This window comes from Leucoraja erinacea, chromosome 36, assembly GCF_028641065.1.
Source record: "Leucoraja erinacea ecotype New England chromosome 36, Leri_hhj_1, whole genome shotgun sequence".
NCBI classification, from domain to species: Eukaryota; Metazoa; Chordata; class Chondrichthyes; order Rajiformes; family Rajidae; genus Leucoraja; species Leucoraja erinaceus.
Genome location: NC_073412.1, coordinates 9,590,165 through 9,609,152, shown reverse-complemented (window position 1 = coordinate 9,609,152; position 18,988 = coordinate 9,590,165). Strand labels below are relative to the sequence as shown.

General features: G+C 50.2%; 1 protein-coding gene across 8 annotated transcripts in view; it reads left to right on the top strand.

The window, feature by feature from the left end:
* LOC129713537 (AP-3 complex subunit beta-2) overlaps window positions 1-18,988 on the top strand; it is an 86,383-nt gene that overhangs the window by 53,356 nt on the left and 14,039 nt on the right. For 3 of the 8 annotated variants that reach the window (XM_055662641.1, XM_055662643.1, XM_055662637.1), the window contains 10 exons: window positions 1,168-1,224; window positions 2,146-2,257; window positions 3,261-3,432; window positions 4,435-4,597; window positions 5,576-5,648; window positions 10,016-10,125; window positions 11,613-11,844; window positions 12,492-12,576; window positions 15,488-15,585; window positions 18,733-18,756. In XM_055662641.1, the coding sequence (XP_055518616.1) occupies window positions 1,168-1,224; window positions 2,146-2,257; window positions 3,261-3,432; window positions 4,435-4,597; window positions 5,576-5,648; window positions 10,016-10,125; window positions 11,613-11,844; window positions 12,492-12,576; window positions 15,488-15,585; window positions 18,733-18,756 (1,126 nt within the window). The remainder of the gene's footprint in view (window positions 1-1,167; window positions 1,225-2,145; window positions 2,258-3,260; window positions 3,433-4,434; window positions 4,598-5,575; window positions 5,649-10,015; window positions 10,126-11,612; window positions 11,845-12,491; window positions 12,577-15,487; window positions 15,586-18,732; window positions 18,757-18,988) is intronic. The other 5 variants (XM_055662642.1, XM_055662640.1, XM_055662645.1 and 2 more) reach the window with 3 other exon arrangements.

Here is an 18,988-nt window from a genome sequence, read left to right as displayed (position 1 = left end):
TATCATTGCACAAGTGTATATAGGAGTGATTGCTTGTTAATTTGACCACCCACGGTTGAAGTAGCAGATGTGTTCGCGATAGACAATGGCGTCTGATACTGCAGGGATGTTACATGGAAACAGTATTTTTGTGCCTAGATGTTTTTTTAACCATGACAGCTTTTTTTCTCTTGTCAGTTTCCAAAGTAACTTTTAAGTAGTTCTTTAATCCTGTACTAAACTCCCGTTATAACCAATTCAGCCCGCATAATGCAAGTTTAATTCATCAATCGCATTGTATCCAATTTATGTTGTGAATGAATGATACTTTATTATCACATGTGACGTCACAGTGAAATTCATTGTTTTGCGTATGCAAAGAATTGCCACATATAAGGCGTCGACAAAGTTTCAAAGTGTTTAATGTATTCCCAATGGTCCCTCTTTGATCTTGCCCCCCCCCCATGCGGGGTCCCTCTTTGTTCTCTAAGCGGCGCGTCCTCAACTGATCTCCGGCACCCACACGACCCTTCCGACCTTCGGTCCCCACCGTGGACCGGGAACAAGCTGCCGATCCCGGGTTCGATCCCGACCACGGATGCTGTCTTTGGGAGGTTACACAAAAAAGCTGGAGAAACTCAGCGGGTGCAGCAGCATCTATGGAGCGAAGGAAATAGGCAACGTTTCGGCCCGAAACGTTGCCTATTTCCTTCGCTCCATAGATGCTGCTGCACCCGCTGAGTTTCTCCAGCTTTTTTGTGTAACCTTCGATTCTCCAGCATCTGCAGTTCCTTCTTAAATGCTGTCTTTGGGAGTTTGCACGTTCTCCCTGTGACCACGTGGGTTTTCGCCGAGATCTTCGGTTTCCTCCCACATTCCAACGACGTGCAGGTCAATTGGCTTGGTGTATGTGTAAATTATCCCTAGTGTGCATAGGACAGTGTTAATGTGCGGGGGTCGCTGGTCGCTGCGGGCTTGGTGGGCCGTAGGGACGGTTTCCGCGCTGCATCTCTAAAACTGAAGGAAAAAAACGAAGCGTTGTAGCAGAACCACCCGCTGCTTCAACAGAGGTACAGGAGCGGCAGCCCGGGGATTTGTCAGTGGCCCCAGTGTTGTTGCTCTGCCGTTTGATGACCCTGTGGCTCGGTACAGCAGCCGTCTGAATCTCCTGTGCGATACCGCCCACAGAACGACGTGTCCTCGGAGACGGACGTGCGAATCGGATTGCTGGGAGACTGGAAAGAGGTGCGAGTGTGCTGGGTTTGCAGTGCTGTGTGTTTCTACATCCTGGGGGAGCCCGTCAAACCGTCTGCCTGGGATCTGGGGCCAAAGTTAAAAATAAAAACCTGCAGATGCCGGAAACCTGAAACAAACAGAAAATAATGGAAACACACATAGCGTCTGTGGAGAGAGAAACAGGGTCAACATTTTGGGTTTGGGAGCTTCATCGGTGACTTTTCTCACACTCCAAAGGCATCTAGGTTTGTAGGTTCGGCCCGAAACATTGCCTATTTCCTTCGCTCCTTAGATGCTGTTGCACCTGCTGAGTTTCTCCAGCACTTTTGTCTACCTTCGATTTTCAAGCATCTGCAGTTCCTTCTTTAACACTAGTGTAAGGGTGATCGCTGGTTGCCATGGAGTCAATGGGCGGCAGGTTCATTTTCCACACTGTATCTCTAAACTAAACATGGATAGCTGACGTTTTGGGTTGAGATCCTTCTTCAGATCCAAAACGTCATCTGTCCATGAACTGCTGGGTTACTTCAGCTCTGTGTCTTTTATTTGTTAACCAACATCTGCAGTTCCTTGTTTCCCAATTTAGTCGCGCGCCAAGCTAGCTGGCGAAGCCCTGAACTAAATACTGTCTGAACTGAGAAATTCTAGCAAATCTTTATATGATGACAAGTGTGTGGTCTGGGACCTTTGTCCAGCTCGTGTGTTTCAGCAGTGTATCTGTTTGTGAAGCCGGTGGAACGAGAGATGTCGCAGTTCTCAGCTCAGTCTGTCCAAGCACGTCTCCGCTCTGCCCGCAACGGCTCACAACGTTCAACAATCCGCGGTCACGTTTGTCCGGACTCCGAACCCGGAATGTGGTTGAGAGTTTCCCTCTTCTGGGCCCAGCACTGGAGTGATTCTTTCTTTTCTCCCCCCCCCTACCACCCCCAGGTCCCAGAATGGACCAAGCCCAGCAGCAGAGAGAAGAGGAAGGAGAAAGTGGAGAAACCATTCTACTCCGAGTCGGAGGGAGAGTCCGAGCCCACTGAGTCAGCGGACAGTGGTGAGTGTTGAATGAACCTTGTGATGGACTCTCTCCCCTCCCCTCGTGCTCCCTGCCGTGAGTTCCTGTACAGTTTATCTCCGCACATTACATCCACTGGCCAACAAGAACTAGCAGCCACCATCTTAACGTTACAGCTAATAAAAATGAACTGCAGATGGTAGTTTATACCGAAGATAGACACAAAATGCTGGAATAGCTGAACGGGTCAGGCAGTATCTCTGCAGTAAAAGGATTGGTGACATTTCAGGTCGGGACCTTTCATCAGCCTGAAGAAGGGTCCTGACCTGAAACGTCACCTAGCCGTTTTCTTCCGAGACGCTGACTAATTCCAGCATTTTGTGTCTATCTTAACGTCAGAGATGTCCCATTCACAGACATCGAGTGCTGCTGGAAGATTATCGTTTTGGTGAAAGATGCTCTTTGATCTGCCCGAAACTCCCAGCAGAGCGAGATGTCCGTCGGGGAATGTTGCCGACTGGCCCGCTACAGACTGTGCTGAGGGACGCAATGAAGCTCGGTACATCCAACGGCAAGGCTCTGGGAGGAGGGCCACAGACAAGGGCCCTTCCGCAGCTGGATATCGAGGGGCAGAGTCCGCTGGAAACAACCCTCAAACCAGGGAAGAGATATCACCCCAGAGGGCTACATGAGTGGCAAGGGTGTAAAGACTGTTGCTATCACTACTGAGTACGACACTTGAATGTACGGACAACATTACAAGTTTTTGCAAAGTTTTTTGTTTTGTGTATACTTTTTATTTCTGATTTTTGAAAGAGGGAATTCAAAGGAATATCGGGAGGGGGGGGGGGGCAGAGACGTGACCTGGGACTTCTCTCCCACCCCCACCCCCACCCCTGAATTCCCTATGTGTGCCCTGACGCTGGAGGTTGTCCTGGGAGAATAGCCAACAACGACCCTGGCGGGCGCGGTGTCCTCCCCGAGACGCGGTAGAGTCCAGGGCAGAGTCCAGAGTCTGCTGAGTGTATCCATTAATCCACAGAGTCCCCCACCACCAGCGAGTCGGAGGAGAGCGCGGGCGGAATGGAAAGCGAGAGTGCCTCGGAGAGCGAGGAGGAAGAGAGCGAAGAGGAGGAGGGCAAGTCAGACCGGCAGAAAAAGAAGAAGAAAGGGCAGAAGGAGAAGAGCAAGCACGGAGATGAGAGCGAGGACAGGTAGGTGGGGATGTGCATCGTGGGGTCCACTACCACAGGCAGCAGCCTTCCTGTAACCAAGGGATGGAGGTCCCAAATAACAGAGAAATATGAATTTCTGGAGCATCCCCCCCCCCCACACACACACACACACACACACACACACACACACACACACACACACACCTCCACCATGCTATACAGCAAGTTTTAGAAGTTTAGTGATATTAATAATCTTTGAAAGATTGTGAGGGCTCTCCGGACAAAAGGGAACTTCCATCTACAGCAAGGTGGAAGGGAAGGATGCAATTTCAAGGCTATATTTCCTTTCCTTCACGATCTTCCTAATCCAGTTCCTTCCCATTCCCTTCACCAAAAATAATTCCAGTCGAGCAGTCAAACTGGAGAAATAAGGAACTGCAGATGCTGATTTAGATAGACACAAAGTGCTGGAGTAACTCAGTGGGTCAGGCAGCATCTCCTGGATTAGATGACGATTCAGGACAGGGCCCTCCTTCAGACTGATGAAGAAATGTCACCCATCACTTTTCCCCAGAGTTCCTGCCTGACCCGCTGAGTTACTCCAGCACTTTGTGTCAATCTTTGGTATAGAAGCATAGAAAATAGGTGCAGGAGTAGGCCATTCGGCCCTTTGAGCCTGCACCGCCATTCGATATGATCATGGCTGATCATCCAACTCAGTATCCTGTACCTGCCTTCTCTCCATACCCCCTGATCCCTTTAGCCACAAGGGCCACATCTAACTCCCTCTTAAATATAGCCAATGAACTGGCCTCAACTACCTTCTGCGGCAGAGAATTCCACAGATTCACCACTCTCTGTGTAAAAAATGTTTTTCTCATCTCGGTCCTAAAAGACTTCCCTCGTATCCTTAAACTGTGACCCCTTGTTCTGGACTTCCCCAATATCGGGAATAATCTTCCTGCATCTAACTGTATAAACCAGCATTTGTAGTTCCATGTTTCTACAGGAGCGGTAACCTCCCTGTTGTGTTTTTGCCAGCGGGCAGAGTGAAGGCGGAGACAAGGAGAAGAAGCGGAACGAGGAGGAGTCGAGCTCTTCGTCACCTTCCTCCTCCGAGGAGAGTTCATCGGAAAACAGCTCCTCCGAGTCGGAGCCGGAGGAGAACTCGGACTCGGACCCTGGGAAAAAGCACAAGAGGAAGGTGAGGAATGGCGAGCTGTTGCTCAGATTATCAGAGGGGAGCCCTTTTTAGTTACAGCACAGGACTAATGGGATTGTGGGATTAAGTTTAATATTGTCATGTGTACTGTGATACAGTGTAAGCTTTTAATATTGGAGGTTGTGGGTTCAAATCCCACCAGGTCCAGCCACTAACTTGAATCCAGTAAAGTTAGGGATTAAGAAGGGTCTCTTGACCAGAATCATCGCCCATTCTTTCTCTCCAGAGATGCTGCCTGTCCCGCTGAATTACTCCAGATTTTTGTGTCTGTCTTTAGATTAAACCAGCATCTGTAGTTCCTTCATACATGGAGCCAAGGATTTGATTCATTGAGATGTACAGCATGGAAACAGGCTCTTCGGCCCGTCGAGTCCCCACTAACCATCGATCACCCGATGTCATCGCACTTTCGCATCCATTCCATACACACAAGGGGCAATTTACAGAAGCCAATTAACTTCCAAATCTGCATGTCTTTGGGATGTCGGAGGAAATTAGACCACCTACACGGTCACAGGAAGAACCTGCAGACTTCACACAGACAGCACCCAAGATGAGGAGCGAACCGGGGTCTCTGGCGCTCTGAGGCAGCAGCTCTACCTGTGGGTTTAGAATTTCCATTACTGATTTTGGGAAGGGCCGGACATTTTTTGGGTCAGGCCAACATGAGAGTCTCCTTGAGGTGAACTTCCTCCTATTCATCGTAACATTGGAAGGGGAACTACTGAGATCCCAGGAATGGAAACACACAGAGTCGGGCAGCACCAAAACAGGCCCTTCGGCCCACCATGTCCGTGTTGCCCGTTAATAACCCTATCTGTTTCCGTTCTGCATCTCTCTATATCAGCCCAAAAGCGATGTTTGAGCCAGGATAAGGAGCCTGGGCAGGAGGGGGGGGGGGCGTTATGGAAACTGGAGAAGTTCCTCCAGGATGTGACAAGCCTGTTTCTTTCCTTCTAGTCTGTGGCCAAGTTACCCTCTGGATCGCTCAAAGCTAAAAAGAAGGAAATCTCCCTCCTTGACCTCGATGATTGTGAGTCTTTGGCTTTTAAGAGCTTGGATAATAGCTGAGAAATGTCATAAAATGTGAAGGAATTTTTTTTTAAATGGGGATTATTGTAAGATTGTAATAATGTAAGATTATTGTAAATGGTCAGTGCAGACAACAAAACTGTCACCAGTGGCCTGAACAACGGGGAAGAAGCTGTCCCTGAATCAGGTGATTATGTGCGTTCAAGCTTTTGTATCGGGAGAGGGGAGTAGAGGGAGTGACTGGGGTAAAACGGTCCTTAATTATGTTGAACGAAGGGTCCCGACCCGAAACGTCGCCTATCCATGTTCTACGGAGATGCTGCCTGAGAAACTGAGTTACTCTAGCACTCCTGTTTAAAAAGGAACTGCAGATGCTGGAAAATCGAAGGTAGACAAAAGTGCTGGAGAAACTCAGCGGTTGCAGCAGCATCTATGGAGCGAAGGAAATAGGCAACGTTTCGTCCCGAAACATTGCCTATTTCCTTCACTCCATAGATGCTGCTGCACCCACTGAGTTTCTCCAGCACTTTTGTCTAGCTTACTCTAGCGCTCTGTGTCTACCATTGATTATGCTGATGCTTTACCCAGGAACTGTGATGTGTAGGTATGGGTGGGGGGAGGGGGGGGGAGGCTAGTTTGCATAAAGGTCTGAGCAGTGTCCACAACTCTCTGCAATTTCTACTTGAAATTCCTTCTATGAAGTGGTGTGGTGGCCCCAGCTTTGCTACTTTCCAGGAAATGGTGCTGGCTTTTGGAACTTCCTGTAGATGACGGGACACTAACTCAGCCCGTCGACCGGTCGTCACCACAGGGCCCCAGGATCACTCCCCGCTTTTGCTGCGATCCCATCCTGCTTTTCTGCCCACTCTTTCCACCGTGAAAACCTCCTACCCTTTTCCCAGGACCATTTCCCCTCCTTCCCTAGGGAGGACCAGCGGGTAGAGTTGCAGCCTCGCAGCGCCAGAGGAGCGCGACTACGGGTCTTGACTGCGGGTGCTGCTGTACAGAGTTTGTACGTTGTCCCCGTGACCTGCGTGGGTTTCCTCCGGGCGCTCCGGTTTCCTCCCACACTCCAAAGACGTACAGGTTTGTAGGTTAATTGGTTTGGTAAAATTGTGAATTGTCCCCAGTGTGTGTAGGATAGTGTTAGTGTGCGGGGATCGATCGCTGGTAGGTGCGGACACGGTGGGCCAAATGACTGTTTCCGTGCTGTATCTCTAATCTAAACCTCATGACACGAGTTGGCTCACTCCTTTCCCAGGATCACTTCCTATTCATTCCCTGTCAAAGGTTCCCACTTTTTTTCCCACTCAAGGACACTTTCCGCTCTTCCCCAGGGTCACTTCCCACTGTTTCCCCGGATTTGATTCTCTCTCAATCCCTGGGATACACACCTCCCTTTTCCCGGAATGCTCCTCGACGGCTCAATGGTTTCTTTATCACCTGTATCAAGATACAGTGAAAAACTTGTTTTTTTCCCTTTGCATGCCGCTTAGTACAGAACAGCCCACCGAGTCCATATGCAAGAGGTGCCATTTTGGAGCCATTTTACAGTCCCAGCTGCGGCCACAAAGGCCCAATGCCGCCGTCTCCTCCATTACGGTCCTCCCACACATTCCCTGGGACACACCTCTTGTGGAGGTGCATCCCCTCCTATCTTCCTTCTCTCCCTGGTGGAAGCTGACTCTGGGACACCCTGGGGTACTGCTTCCTCTCTCTGGACTGTGTTGGTTTCCTGAGCTCGCTATCCTTGGTGCTGAAACCCAGCTGCTGAAACGTTGGACAGCTCCAGAGCAATCAGCCCTGCACACCAACACCAATTACAGCCTGAAGTAGGGTCACGGCCTGAAACATCACCCATTCCTTTTCTCCAGAGATGCTGCGTGACCCACTGAGTTACTCCAGCAATTCGTGTCTATCAACACCAATTACAGACCTCTTGTTCTGGAGATTTTAACTTTTGCTTCCCGTAACATTTTAATACTTCAATCTCCTGCCTTCCTTAATTCAGGCAAGCATTTATTTTACTGGATTTTGAATTTTAGTCATAGATACCATGTGAAGCACTATAACGATGGGAAAAGAGGTGGCAAATGAAACGCAGTGTAGATTTTAGACTTTAGAGATACAGCATGGAAACTGGCTCTTCGGACCACCGAGTCCACGCCGACCAGCGATCACCCTGTACCCTAGCGCTAACCTAGAGAGAATCTACATTTTTTTAATTTTCCAAAGCAATTAATCTACAAACCTGTACATTTTTCGAGTGTGGGAGCAAACCGGATCACCTGGAGAAAACCCACACGGTCACAGGGAGAACATTCAAACTCCGTACAGACTGCGCTGGTAGTCAGATTTGAACCCGGGTGTCTGGCGCTGTAGAGGGCCAGTCCCGCTTTCATGACCTAATTCACGACCTTTTTTACTCGTGGACATTTTTCATCAGGCTAGAAAAACGCCGTGACCTACTTGATGCCACGAGTACCTACGACTAGCATCACGACCTGCTACGACCTACCTACGACCTCGTGACGACCATGCTGCGAGTACGAGTCAAGGGCAAACTCGGCAGAGGTCGTGAATTAGGTGATGAAAGTGTGACAGGCGCTTAAGGCAGCAACTCTACTGCTGCGCCACCCTGTGTCAAGTGTACAGCCATGCACTTTGGAAGAAGGAATAAAGGCCCAGATGCTGACAGTCAGAATCTTTTTCCCAGGCTGGAAATGTCAAAGACGAGAGGGTATAGCTTTACGATGAGAGGGGAAAGTCAAGGAGATGAGCAGAGCAAGTTTCTTGGACTGGGAGTGGTGGGTGCGTGGAAAGTGCTGCCAGGGGTGGTGGTCCTGGCGGTGCTTAAGAGGCTGTTAGATAAGTACATGGATGATGAGGCAATGGGAGATATGCATCATGTGCAGGCAGACTTTAACTAGGCATCATGTACACGTACAGACATTGTGGGCCGAAGGGCTGTTGATGTGCTGTACATGTTCTATGTGGTCACTCACAAGTAATCGCATTGACTATAATTTAAAATGTAATCTTTTATTCATTTTCATCTTCATCAGCTTACTACAGATAAATATATCAATCAATATTTCTTAAACAAAATAATCTTTTAAGAAAAATTGATTGTATAAGAACATTTACAAGACAGTTGGACATGTACATGTATTGGAATGGTTTAGACAATAGACAAATAGTAGGCCATTCGGCCCTTCGATGTGTTCATGGCTGATCCACCCCAATCAGTACCCCGTTCCTGCTTTCTCCCCATTTAGAAGGATATGGGCTGAACGCTGGCAGGTGGGACTGGTGTAGGTGGGGCATCTTGGTCAGCATGGGCAAGTTGGGCCGAAGGGCCTGCTACCGTACGGTATGACTATGATTTTCTGAAGTGTTACAAACTAGACTGATTTTTGATAGAGTAATATCTCAAACTATTGGTATCACCGATTATTTCAAAACTGCAATGGTGATGGGTGTGATTGAAAATCCTCATGAAGACTTGGTGAAGTCCAATGTCCTTGGCGGTTGCCTGCGTTGATGTGTTCAGGTCAGGATAAGGGGCATGTCCTGGGCACCCAAACCTGTCACTGCACATGAAAAGACACAACATGCTGGAGTAACTCGGCAGGTCAGGCAGCACCCTTGGACAACATGGATGGGTTTGGATTGGGAACCTTCTTCGGGTCTGAAGAAGGTTCCCAATCCAAAACGTAACCTATCCATGTTGTCCAGAGATGCTACCTGATCTGTTGAGTTATTCATTCCTGCACTGTGTCTTTCCATGGTAAACCAGCATCTGCAGCTCCTGGTTTCTATAATGTCATTGAACATGTTCAGGTTTGTCTGTCTCTGTTTCTGTGTGTCTGTCTCTGTGTCTGTCTATGTGTCTCTGTGTCTGTCTCTGTCTCTCTGTGTCTCTGTCTTTCTGTCTCTCTGTCTTTCTGTCTCTGTCTCTGTGTCTCTCTGTGTCTGTCTCTGTCTCGCTGTGTCTCTGTCTTTCTCTATCTGTCTCTCTGTCTCTCTCTGTGTCTCTCTGTGTCTCTGTCTTCTGTCTCTGTCTCTGTCTGTGTCTCTGTCTCTCTGTGTCTCTGTGTCTCTGTCTGTATCTCTCTGTGTCTGTCTCTCTGTCTCTCTCGGTGTCTCTCTGTGTCTCTGTCTTCTGTCTCTGTCTCTCTCTGTGTCTCTGTCTCTGTCTCTCTCTGTGTCTCTGCCTCTCTGTGTCTCTCTCTGTGTCTCTGTCTCTCTCTCTGTCTCTGTGTCTCTGTCTGTCAGTGGACAGATGTTCACAGGGGAGTGTTTGAGCAGCGATGTTTAATGAGCTTAATTGTTAACTTTCTCTCTGCAACGTTTTGCCTTTGCCAGTCAGCGGCCCGTCAGTCCCTACAACCACTCCATCACCCAACACATTCTCCAAGAGTCTCAACCTGGATCTGCAGGGACTAACGTTGTCCAACTCCAACCTGCCTTCTGAGGTGAGTGTTTGGGTAGCTGAAGGTTCTGGGGTTGGGAGGTGGGTTAGGCAAAAACCTGTCAATCTCTGCCTTAAAAATATCCACTAACTTGGCCTCCACAGCCTTCTGTGGCAATGAATCCCACAGATTCCCCACCCTATGTCCACGTGGGTTTCTCCGGGTGCTCCGGTTTCCTCCCACACTCTGAAAATGTACAGGTTTGTAGGTTAATTGGGTACTGCAAGTTGTAAATTGTCCCTAGCGTACTGGGTGATCGCTGGTCGGTGCAGAAGGGCCTGTTTCCGCGCTGTGTCTCTCAAGCCGCTGCCAGCTGTGTCACTGTGCCGCCCAGCATGCGGGCGTAAATGTCACGGGCGTTTTGTCCCGGCTGCCCCCTGGCTCCCGGCGGTGGGGGAGGGGAGCCGGGGTTCAATGGTTCAATTTACTGTCACATAGACAATTAAACGTGACACAGTGATGTGGGGAGTCATGTGGGGAACCGTTTTATCGTGCTCAAGAGTCAATAGTGTTTTATGTCATATGTCAAAAGTGTCATATGTCCCAGATAGAACAATGAAATTTGTACTTGCAGTAAGAAAATCAAAGTCCAGATTCCCACATGGTTCGACCGGAGCAGCTCCCAATCCGCTCGGCTCGTGATCTATAGTCCCTTTCTTTCCTCTTTTTTTTTAATCAAAAGTAATTTATTTGCTCTACTCAACAGCCAAAAATCTGTATCCTCCCTTTGATCCGGTATTTTGTTGGTTCACATGCTTGATCAATGGTGTTTTATCATTAATGTTTTATTATTATTAATGTTTAGTGTTTTCTGAGTCATTTGTAACTGTCAGTGTATGTCATGTTGTTACTTGTGGGCGTAGCACCAAGGCAAATTCCTTGTATGTGAATACTTGGCCAATAAACTTACTTACTTATTTAATTACTATCACGATACAAAACAAGGCTGTGGCAACACACCCACCACATTACAAAATTATTATTCAGACATTAAATTTCCAAACAACTATGATACAAATAGACTAGATAACTACGATACAACGATGCCCCTCTGTAACACCACCTGGGCACAGGTGGACGTAACCCCGGTAAAGGGGCAAGCATCTGGCTTGGACAAAGCCCTCTTCCACCTGGCGTCTTGACTCGTGGATGGCCAGCTTGACCAGGCCTAGGAGCAACCCAACCGGGACATCTTTGGTCCCTGGATACCATCGACAGTTCTTCGGTAGCTGATAGCAGAGCTGCTCCTCCCCCGACGGACCCTAGGTGGAGTGGCAGTGCTCCTTGCCCTCTGACCCTGGCTACAAGGGACGCTTCTCTTCTCCACGTCGGCCATCTTGTGTTCCGGGGACAACCTAGCTAACGGCGTCATTAACCCGGTTCACCTCCTGACGGGCCCTTGCACTCCACGCCCGATTTCTGCAGCGACTCCATTCCATGTCCAACCGGGGTGGGAGCTTTACCCCGGCGTTCCTTGTTTCCCGCTGCAGATGTCGAGTCCGTCGCTGGGCCGCGTGAAGACCTACGAGCTGCTGCATCGCCTGACGGGCGAGGGGCTGGCGGTGCGCTACCACTTCAACCGGCGCCCCTTCAGCCCCGACCAAGCCATGGTCTCCGTGCAGATGCAGTTCACCAACAACTCCGACATGGACATCCGCCACCTCCACGTCAACGAGCCCAAGCTGCACTCCGGGATGAGGATGCAGGGATTCAAGGAGATCGGTAAGCAAGCGGGAACGCCGCTCAGCTTCCCCTCCACCTGAGAACCATCAGGGAGTCGATATCTTGCACCGGGTCAGTGAGTTGGTGGGCCGCTGGGAATGGCCCCTGGTGTGTGGCTGAGGGGAGAATCCAGGGGGGGGGTTGATGGGAATGTGGGAGGAATCAGTGGGAGTCTCAGCCAGTCTACACCCCACACTCCACCTCGGGAGAGTGAGTGGCGGAGGGGCCGGGTGGGAGAGTGAGTGGGGCGTGGGGTGGGGGTGGGGAGAGAGAGTGAGGGGGGAGACTGTTCAAGCCACAATAAAAGAGAAAGGGTTTGCAGCATTTTTTGTAGCAGGGAGAACGTGCGAACTCCAAACAGACAGCACTCGTAGTCAGAATCGAACCTGTGTCTCTGGCAATGTAAGGCAGCAACTATACCACTGAGCCACCGTGCCGCGCTCATCCTTTCAAATCATCTCCCCAGAAACGTTGATTGGGATTACGGGGCATTGCCTTCCAGGCACCTTACGGCTGCATGTCGAAAATACACCGTGGGTCATAACCACCAATGAGCTGAGGTTGTGAGGTGTTGCAAAGATGCAATTCTCCGTCTTCTTCGATGGTCTATTCTAAGGAGATATTTTCCCTCTTGTCCTCGTCCACAGACGTCCTGCAGCCCGGTGACGTTGCCTCGGAGGCCATGGGCATTGACTTCTGCGATTCCACACAGGCAGCCAACTTCCAGCTGTGGTGAGTGGCAGTGAGGTCCCTGACAGAGCTGTCAGCGAGGAATAGTTAATCGCTCGATGTGTGTGTGTGTAAAATAAACGTAGCCTTCAGGATCCCCTTTATACGCCTTCCCCTCAATCTAAACAATGCCGGGGTATTGATGTTGTAGCTTCATAGAATGTTGTAGGTAAAAGTTGGGTAACTCAGCCAGTCAGGCAGCATCAGTCTGAAGAAGGGTCTCGACCCGAAACATCACCCATTCCTTCTCTCCAGAGATGCTGCCTGTCCCGCTGAGTTACCCAGCTTTTTGTATCTAGATAGAGCTCTTAAAGATAGCGGAATCAAGGGATATGGGGAGAAGGCAGGAACGGGGTACTGATTGGGGATGATCAGCCATGATCACAGTGAATGGCGGTGCTGGCTCGAAGGGCCGAATGGGCTACTCCTGCACCTATTGTCTATTATTCCAACTTTTTGTGTCTATCTTCACAGTGGTTCGGTGGATTTGGAGTATTGCATGCCAGTGGTGGTCTGTGAGGCCCACGTCTGTCTCTGCAGGGACCCCACTGAGGAACAGTCAAAGGGGGAAGCAAACTGGTCTTGGCCCTCAAGCTCAGGGCCAAATGGCCTACTCGGGTCACAGTTTAAGGATAACGGGGAAGTCTTTTAGAACCGAGATGAGAAAAACATTTTTCACACACAGTGAGTGGTAAATCTGTGGAATTCTCTGCCACAGAAGGTAGTTGAGGCCAGTTCATTGGCTATATTTAAGAGGGAGTTAGATGTGGCCCGTGTGGCTAAAGGGATCAGGGGGTATGGAGAGAAGGCAGGTACGGGATACTGAGTTGGATGATCAGCTATGATCATATTGAATGGCGGTGCAGGCTCGAAGGGCCGAATGGCCTACTCCTGCACCTATTTTCTATGTTTCTATGTTTCCTGCACCTATTGTCTATTGGAACAACATAGATGGAAGGGGCAGAGAAAGTTCAAGACTGCATTGAATTGGAATTTGCCCAATGATTCTTTAAACCAAGATACTGGTGAGGCTGCATTTGGAGTATTATATTCGGTATTCATCACCTTGCTATAGGAAGGATGTCGTTAAGCTGGAAAGAGTACAGAGGGTGTTGCCTGGAGTCGAGGGTCTGAGGTATAGGGAGAGGTTGGGAAGGCTAGGACATTATTCCATGGAGCACAGAGGCTGAGGAGTGATCTTATAGAGGTGTATAATATCATGAGGGGAATTGACAGGGTAGAGGAACCAAAATCCAGTGGACACAAGCCTAAAGGTAGACAAAAGTGCTGGAGAAATTCAGCGGGTGCAGCAGCATCTATGGAGCAAAGGAAATAGGCAACATTTTGGGCCGAAACATTGCCTATTTGCTTTGCTCCATAGATGCAGCTGCACCCCCTGAGTTTCTCCAGCACTCTTGTCTACCTTTGATTTTCCAGCATCTGCAGTTCCTTCTTAAACAAAGGACATAAGCTTAAGGTAAGAGGAGAAAGACTTAATAGGAACCTGAGGAGCAACGTTGACACTGAGAGGGTGGAGGGTGTGTGGAACGAGCTGCCTGAGGAATTAGTTGAGGGAAGTAAATAACAACATTTAAAAGACAGAAGATCGACACAAAAGGTTGGAGTAACTCAGCTGGTCAGACAGCATCTCCGGAGGAAAGGGATAGGTGACGCTGACAGACATGCTGCCTAACCCACTGAGTTACTCCATCTTTTTGTGTCTATCTTTGGTTTAAACCAACATCTGCAGTTCCTTCCTACACATTTAAAAGACATTTGGACCAGTGCATGGATAGGATCAGTTTGGAGAGATTTGGGACAAATGTGGGCACCTGTGTTGCATCAGTGTGAGAGAAGGGGCGGGTGCTACAGGGTGGGTGGGAGATGTGGGGCAGAGAACGGGTGGGTGGGGAGATTGAGGAAGTGGGGGTGATAGGGTGTGGAGTGGGACTCCTGGGCATTGGGGGGGGGGTGGTTTGGGGACGGGGGGGTGGGGCAGGTAGGGGGATTGTGGGTGAGAGGGTGTGGAGTGGGACTCCTGGGCATTGGGGGGGGGGTGGGAGGGTGTTTGGGGAGGGGGGGGCAGGCATGTGGGGGGGGGGGCAGAGGGTGCTGGGTTGCACTGCTCTGGGCGGAGGGGGGGGGCAGAGTGAGGATTGCGGGCGGGGGAGTGCGATGGGATGGGTGCCCGGTGCGGGCGGGCGTGTTCTCAGATTCAGATTCAGATTCAATTTTAATTGTCATTGTCAGTGTACAGTACAGAGACAACGAAATGCATTTAGCATCTTCCTTGAAGAGCGACATAGCAAACGATTTGAATAAAAAATAATAAGTGTCCGGGGGGGGGGGGGGGGGTGGTGATTGGCAGTCACTGAGGTACGTTGTTGAGTAGAGTGACAGCCGCCGGAAAGAAGCTGTTCCTCGACCTGCTGGTTCGGCAACGGAGAGACCTGTAGCGCCTCCCGGATGGTAGGAGGGTAAACAGTCCAGGTTGGTGAGAGCAGTCCTTGGCGATGCTGAGCGCCCTCCGCAGACAGCGCTTGCTTTGGACAGACTCAATGGAGGGGAGCGTGGAACCAGTGATGCGTTGGGCAATTTTCACCACCCTCTGCAATGCCTTCCGGTCGGAGACAGAGCAGTTGCCATACCATACTGTGATGCAGTTGGTAAGATTGCTCTCGATGGTGCAGCGGTAGAAGTTCACCAGGATCTGAGGAGACAGATGGACCTTCTTCAGTCTCCTCAGGAAGAAGAGACGCTGATGAGCCTTCTTGATCACTTCTCCCAGCGTGTGGCGTCAACTCCTGGTGTGGTGTCTCCCCCAGTTCTCTCGGCACCGGGTCCCCTGGTCACGGTGGGTGTCTCCAGGTGATGGGTGTGCCTACTCTGACGGTGATCCCCCCTGTTCTTGCAGCTCACAGACCCGGCAGTTCTACATGTCCATCCAGCCGCCGGTGGGGGAGCTGATGATGCCCATCTTCATGACCGAGAACTCCTTCAAGAAGGAGCAAGGTGAGAGTCTACCCGGCAACAGCCGGCCAATCTGAGCAGGAGAGGCCTGGCGGGGTCTACCCGGCAACAGCCGGCCAATCTGAGCAGGAGAGGCCTGGCGGGGTCTACCCGGCAACAGCCGGCCAATCAGAGCAGGAGTGGCCTGGCGGGGTCTACCCGGCAACAGCCGGCCAATCTGAGCAGGAGAGGCCTGGCGGGGTCTACCCGGCAACAGCCGGCCAATCAGAGCAGGAGAGGCTTGGTGGGGTCAACACTACTTGTTCAGTTTGTAGAGTGGACTCCCTCCGGCCCAGCTCCCACTTACACCGATGGCCGTGCTGGACGAGTGGTCACGGGGCAACCGGCCATCATTGCATCCACCGTTACCTCTCAATACTATACGATCGAACTTTATTTATCCCAGGAGGGACATTGGTCTACCATTAGTCATAAACCACAAGATACATGAAACATGAAATTAAAGTGCAAAGATTGGGGAGGGAATGTGGGGAGGGGAGTCGGTCTACCCCGCAACAGAGGGGAGGAGTTGTACAATTTAATAGCCACAGGGAAGAAGGATCTCCTGTGGCGTTCTGTGCTGCATCTTGGTGGAACCAGTCTGTTACTGAAGGTGCTCCTCAGGTTGACCAGTGTGCCATGGAGGGGGTGAGCTGTATTGTCAGTGTCTGTGGTGCAGTGGGAATGCTGGCCTTGCCTGAGTTCCAGATGCCCCACACTGATTTTAATCAGTGTGGGGCATCTGGCCCCTCCCCAGCCTGGTAACACACAGGGGAATCTCCTCGCTGCTTGCGAATGTCCCCCTTGGGTGGGTTTCATCCAACATAAACCAGCCAGTCAGTATTCCGTCGACACAAGGAACTGCAGTTGCTGATTTACCAAAAAAGAGGCACAAAGTGCTGGAGTAACGCAGCAGGTCAGGCAGCCTGAGGCCATGGATAGGCAACGTTTCGAGTCAGGACCCGTCTTCAGGTGATTGGTATAGTGGGGGAGCAAGCATAAAACCCAACATTTGACATTCCTTCTCTCCTTATCTCACAGCTTTTCCTCTCCTTTACATCTTGGCCTTTGTCCACCCATCCGCCAATTAACTCCCCTCACTTGTATCCACCTATCACTTACCCCACTTTGTCCCACCCTTACCTCATTCCAACTTCCCCCCCATCACTATAATCAGTCTGAAGAAGGGTCCCAACCCAAAACCTCACCTTGTTCACCACAGATGCTGCCTGACCCATTGAGTTACTCCAGCACTTAGTGTTTTTTTGTTCAACGTTCCAGCACCTGCAGATCCTTGTATCTACTATAGCTTTGGACCGGATAGGATTCCAGTCTCAGGCCAGTGTGACTGACACACCTGGTGATAGTGAGGGGAGATTTTAATGTGCAATGGAGACTAGCCTTGACATTAATACTTACGTCCTGGGAATTAACCGACAAGAAAAAAAATAGCAAAACTCAAAAGTGTTGGAGGAACTCAGTGGGCGTGGAAGGGATAGGCAGATGACATTTCCAATCGGGACCCTTCTTGCCTTTTATTAACCCCCTGGTTCTCTTCTTTGAACAGAGACCCAATCTTTACTTTTAGCCTTTAGGCTGCAGAGATACAGTGTGGAAACAGGCCCTTTGGCCCACCGAGTCCGTGCTGTCCAGCGATCACCCCATGCGCTAGCACTATCTAACACTAGGGACAATTCTACAATGTTACCGAAGCCAATTAACCTACAAATCTGTACGTCGTTGGAGTGTGGGACCAAACCGGAGAAAACCCACGGGGTTACAGGGAGAACATGCAAACTCCGTACAGACAGCACTCGTAGTCAGGATGGAACCACTGCGTCACGCAATCATTTCCCCTCACTCGCCTCTGCCTGGCAGAACTAGTCTTTTTGTTGAAAATCTGATGAGTTACTCCAGCACTTTGTGTTTGGCTCAGGATTCCAGCGTCTGCAGTTCCTTGTGTTTCCTGAAAGCAAACACTAGGATGGGCTCTCCTACCTGCTAGATCCCTGCATTTCAAAGCGCGAATGCCAGTATTTACATGCTCCTAACCTGTCCCACACTAACAGGGAGTAGGGGGACAGCTCAGGATAAACCCTACCCTGTCTCCTCACTCCCAGTCATGTCTCTGGGTCTAAATCCTGGAGCTACCCCCCCCTGACAGCACCATGAGAGCACCTTCACTAGAAGGACTGCAGCGGTTCGAGAAGGCAGCTGGCACAAAGTTTGCCGTGGGCGAATAGGGTGGGTAATTATTTCCGGCATTGCCAGTGAAGCCTCCTTCCTGAAAACTGAACAAGGGTTCAAGAAGGAACTGCAGATGCTGGAAAATCGAAGGTAGACAAGAAATTCTGGAGAAACTCAGCGGGTGAGGCAGCATCTATGGAGCGAAGGAAATCGCTTCGATTTCCTTCGCTCCATAGATGCTGCCTCACCCGCTGAGTTTCTCCAGCATTTTTGTCCACCTAGGTACAACCAAGGCTGTAGGAAGGAACTGCAGACGCTGGTTAAAACCAAAGATGGACACAAAAAGCTGGAGTAACTCAGCGGGACAGGCAGCATCTGTGAAGGAACGGGTGACGTTTCGGGTTGGGACCCTTCCTCAGACTGTCTTCTCAATGTGGTGCAATAAACAAAACAAAGCCCAAAGTCCCTGGTACAGCGCAGGCAGTCAGTATGTTTGAGTTCAGTTTATTGTCACGTGTACCAAGTTACAGTGAAAAGCTTTTGTTGCGTGCTAACCAGTCAGCGGAAAGACAAGACATGAATACAGTCGAGCCATCCACAGTGTAAGGATGCATGATAAAGGGAATATACATCAATAACGTTTAGTGCAAGATCAAGTCCAACCAAAGATAGTTCCAGGGTCTCCAATGAGGTAGATAGTAGCTCAGGACTGCCTTCTTGTTGTTGGTAGGATGGTTCAGTTGGGAAGAAACTGTCCCTGAAGTAGTTGGGGGCTTGGCATGTCTTACCGTTCCCAGTGGGGAGTGGGGGGTGTGTAAGTCAGTCCCTGGATCTGGGACTATCTGTAACCCAACCTCCCCAAGCACGACAGGGACCCAGCTGAAAGCTCAGGTCAGGGAGCTGTCACACTAACTCGGTTTCTCTTACCTCATTGCACTTTGTTTCCCCCTCTTGCTCTCGTAGAACAGCTGTTAAACACCAGCACCGGTAAGTAGCTGCCCGGCAAGACTCAGTGTGTCTCCCCGTGGATGTGACATCCTCCTCACACTGCCGCTGTGTTTGTCTGTAATGTCTGTGCGTTATGGTCCTAGAGGAGCATCTTGTCCGTACTCTGCCCAGGAGTGTTCTGTTACCCCAGTGGTCTTGGTCAAACATCCCTCCCTTTCCCCAGCTGGTGTAGGGAACAATTGGATGCGGTGATACCACGTTACAGAAGCAT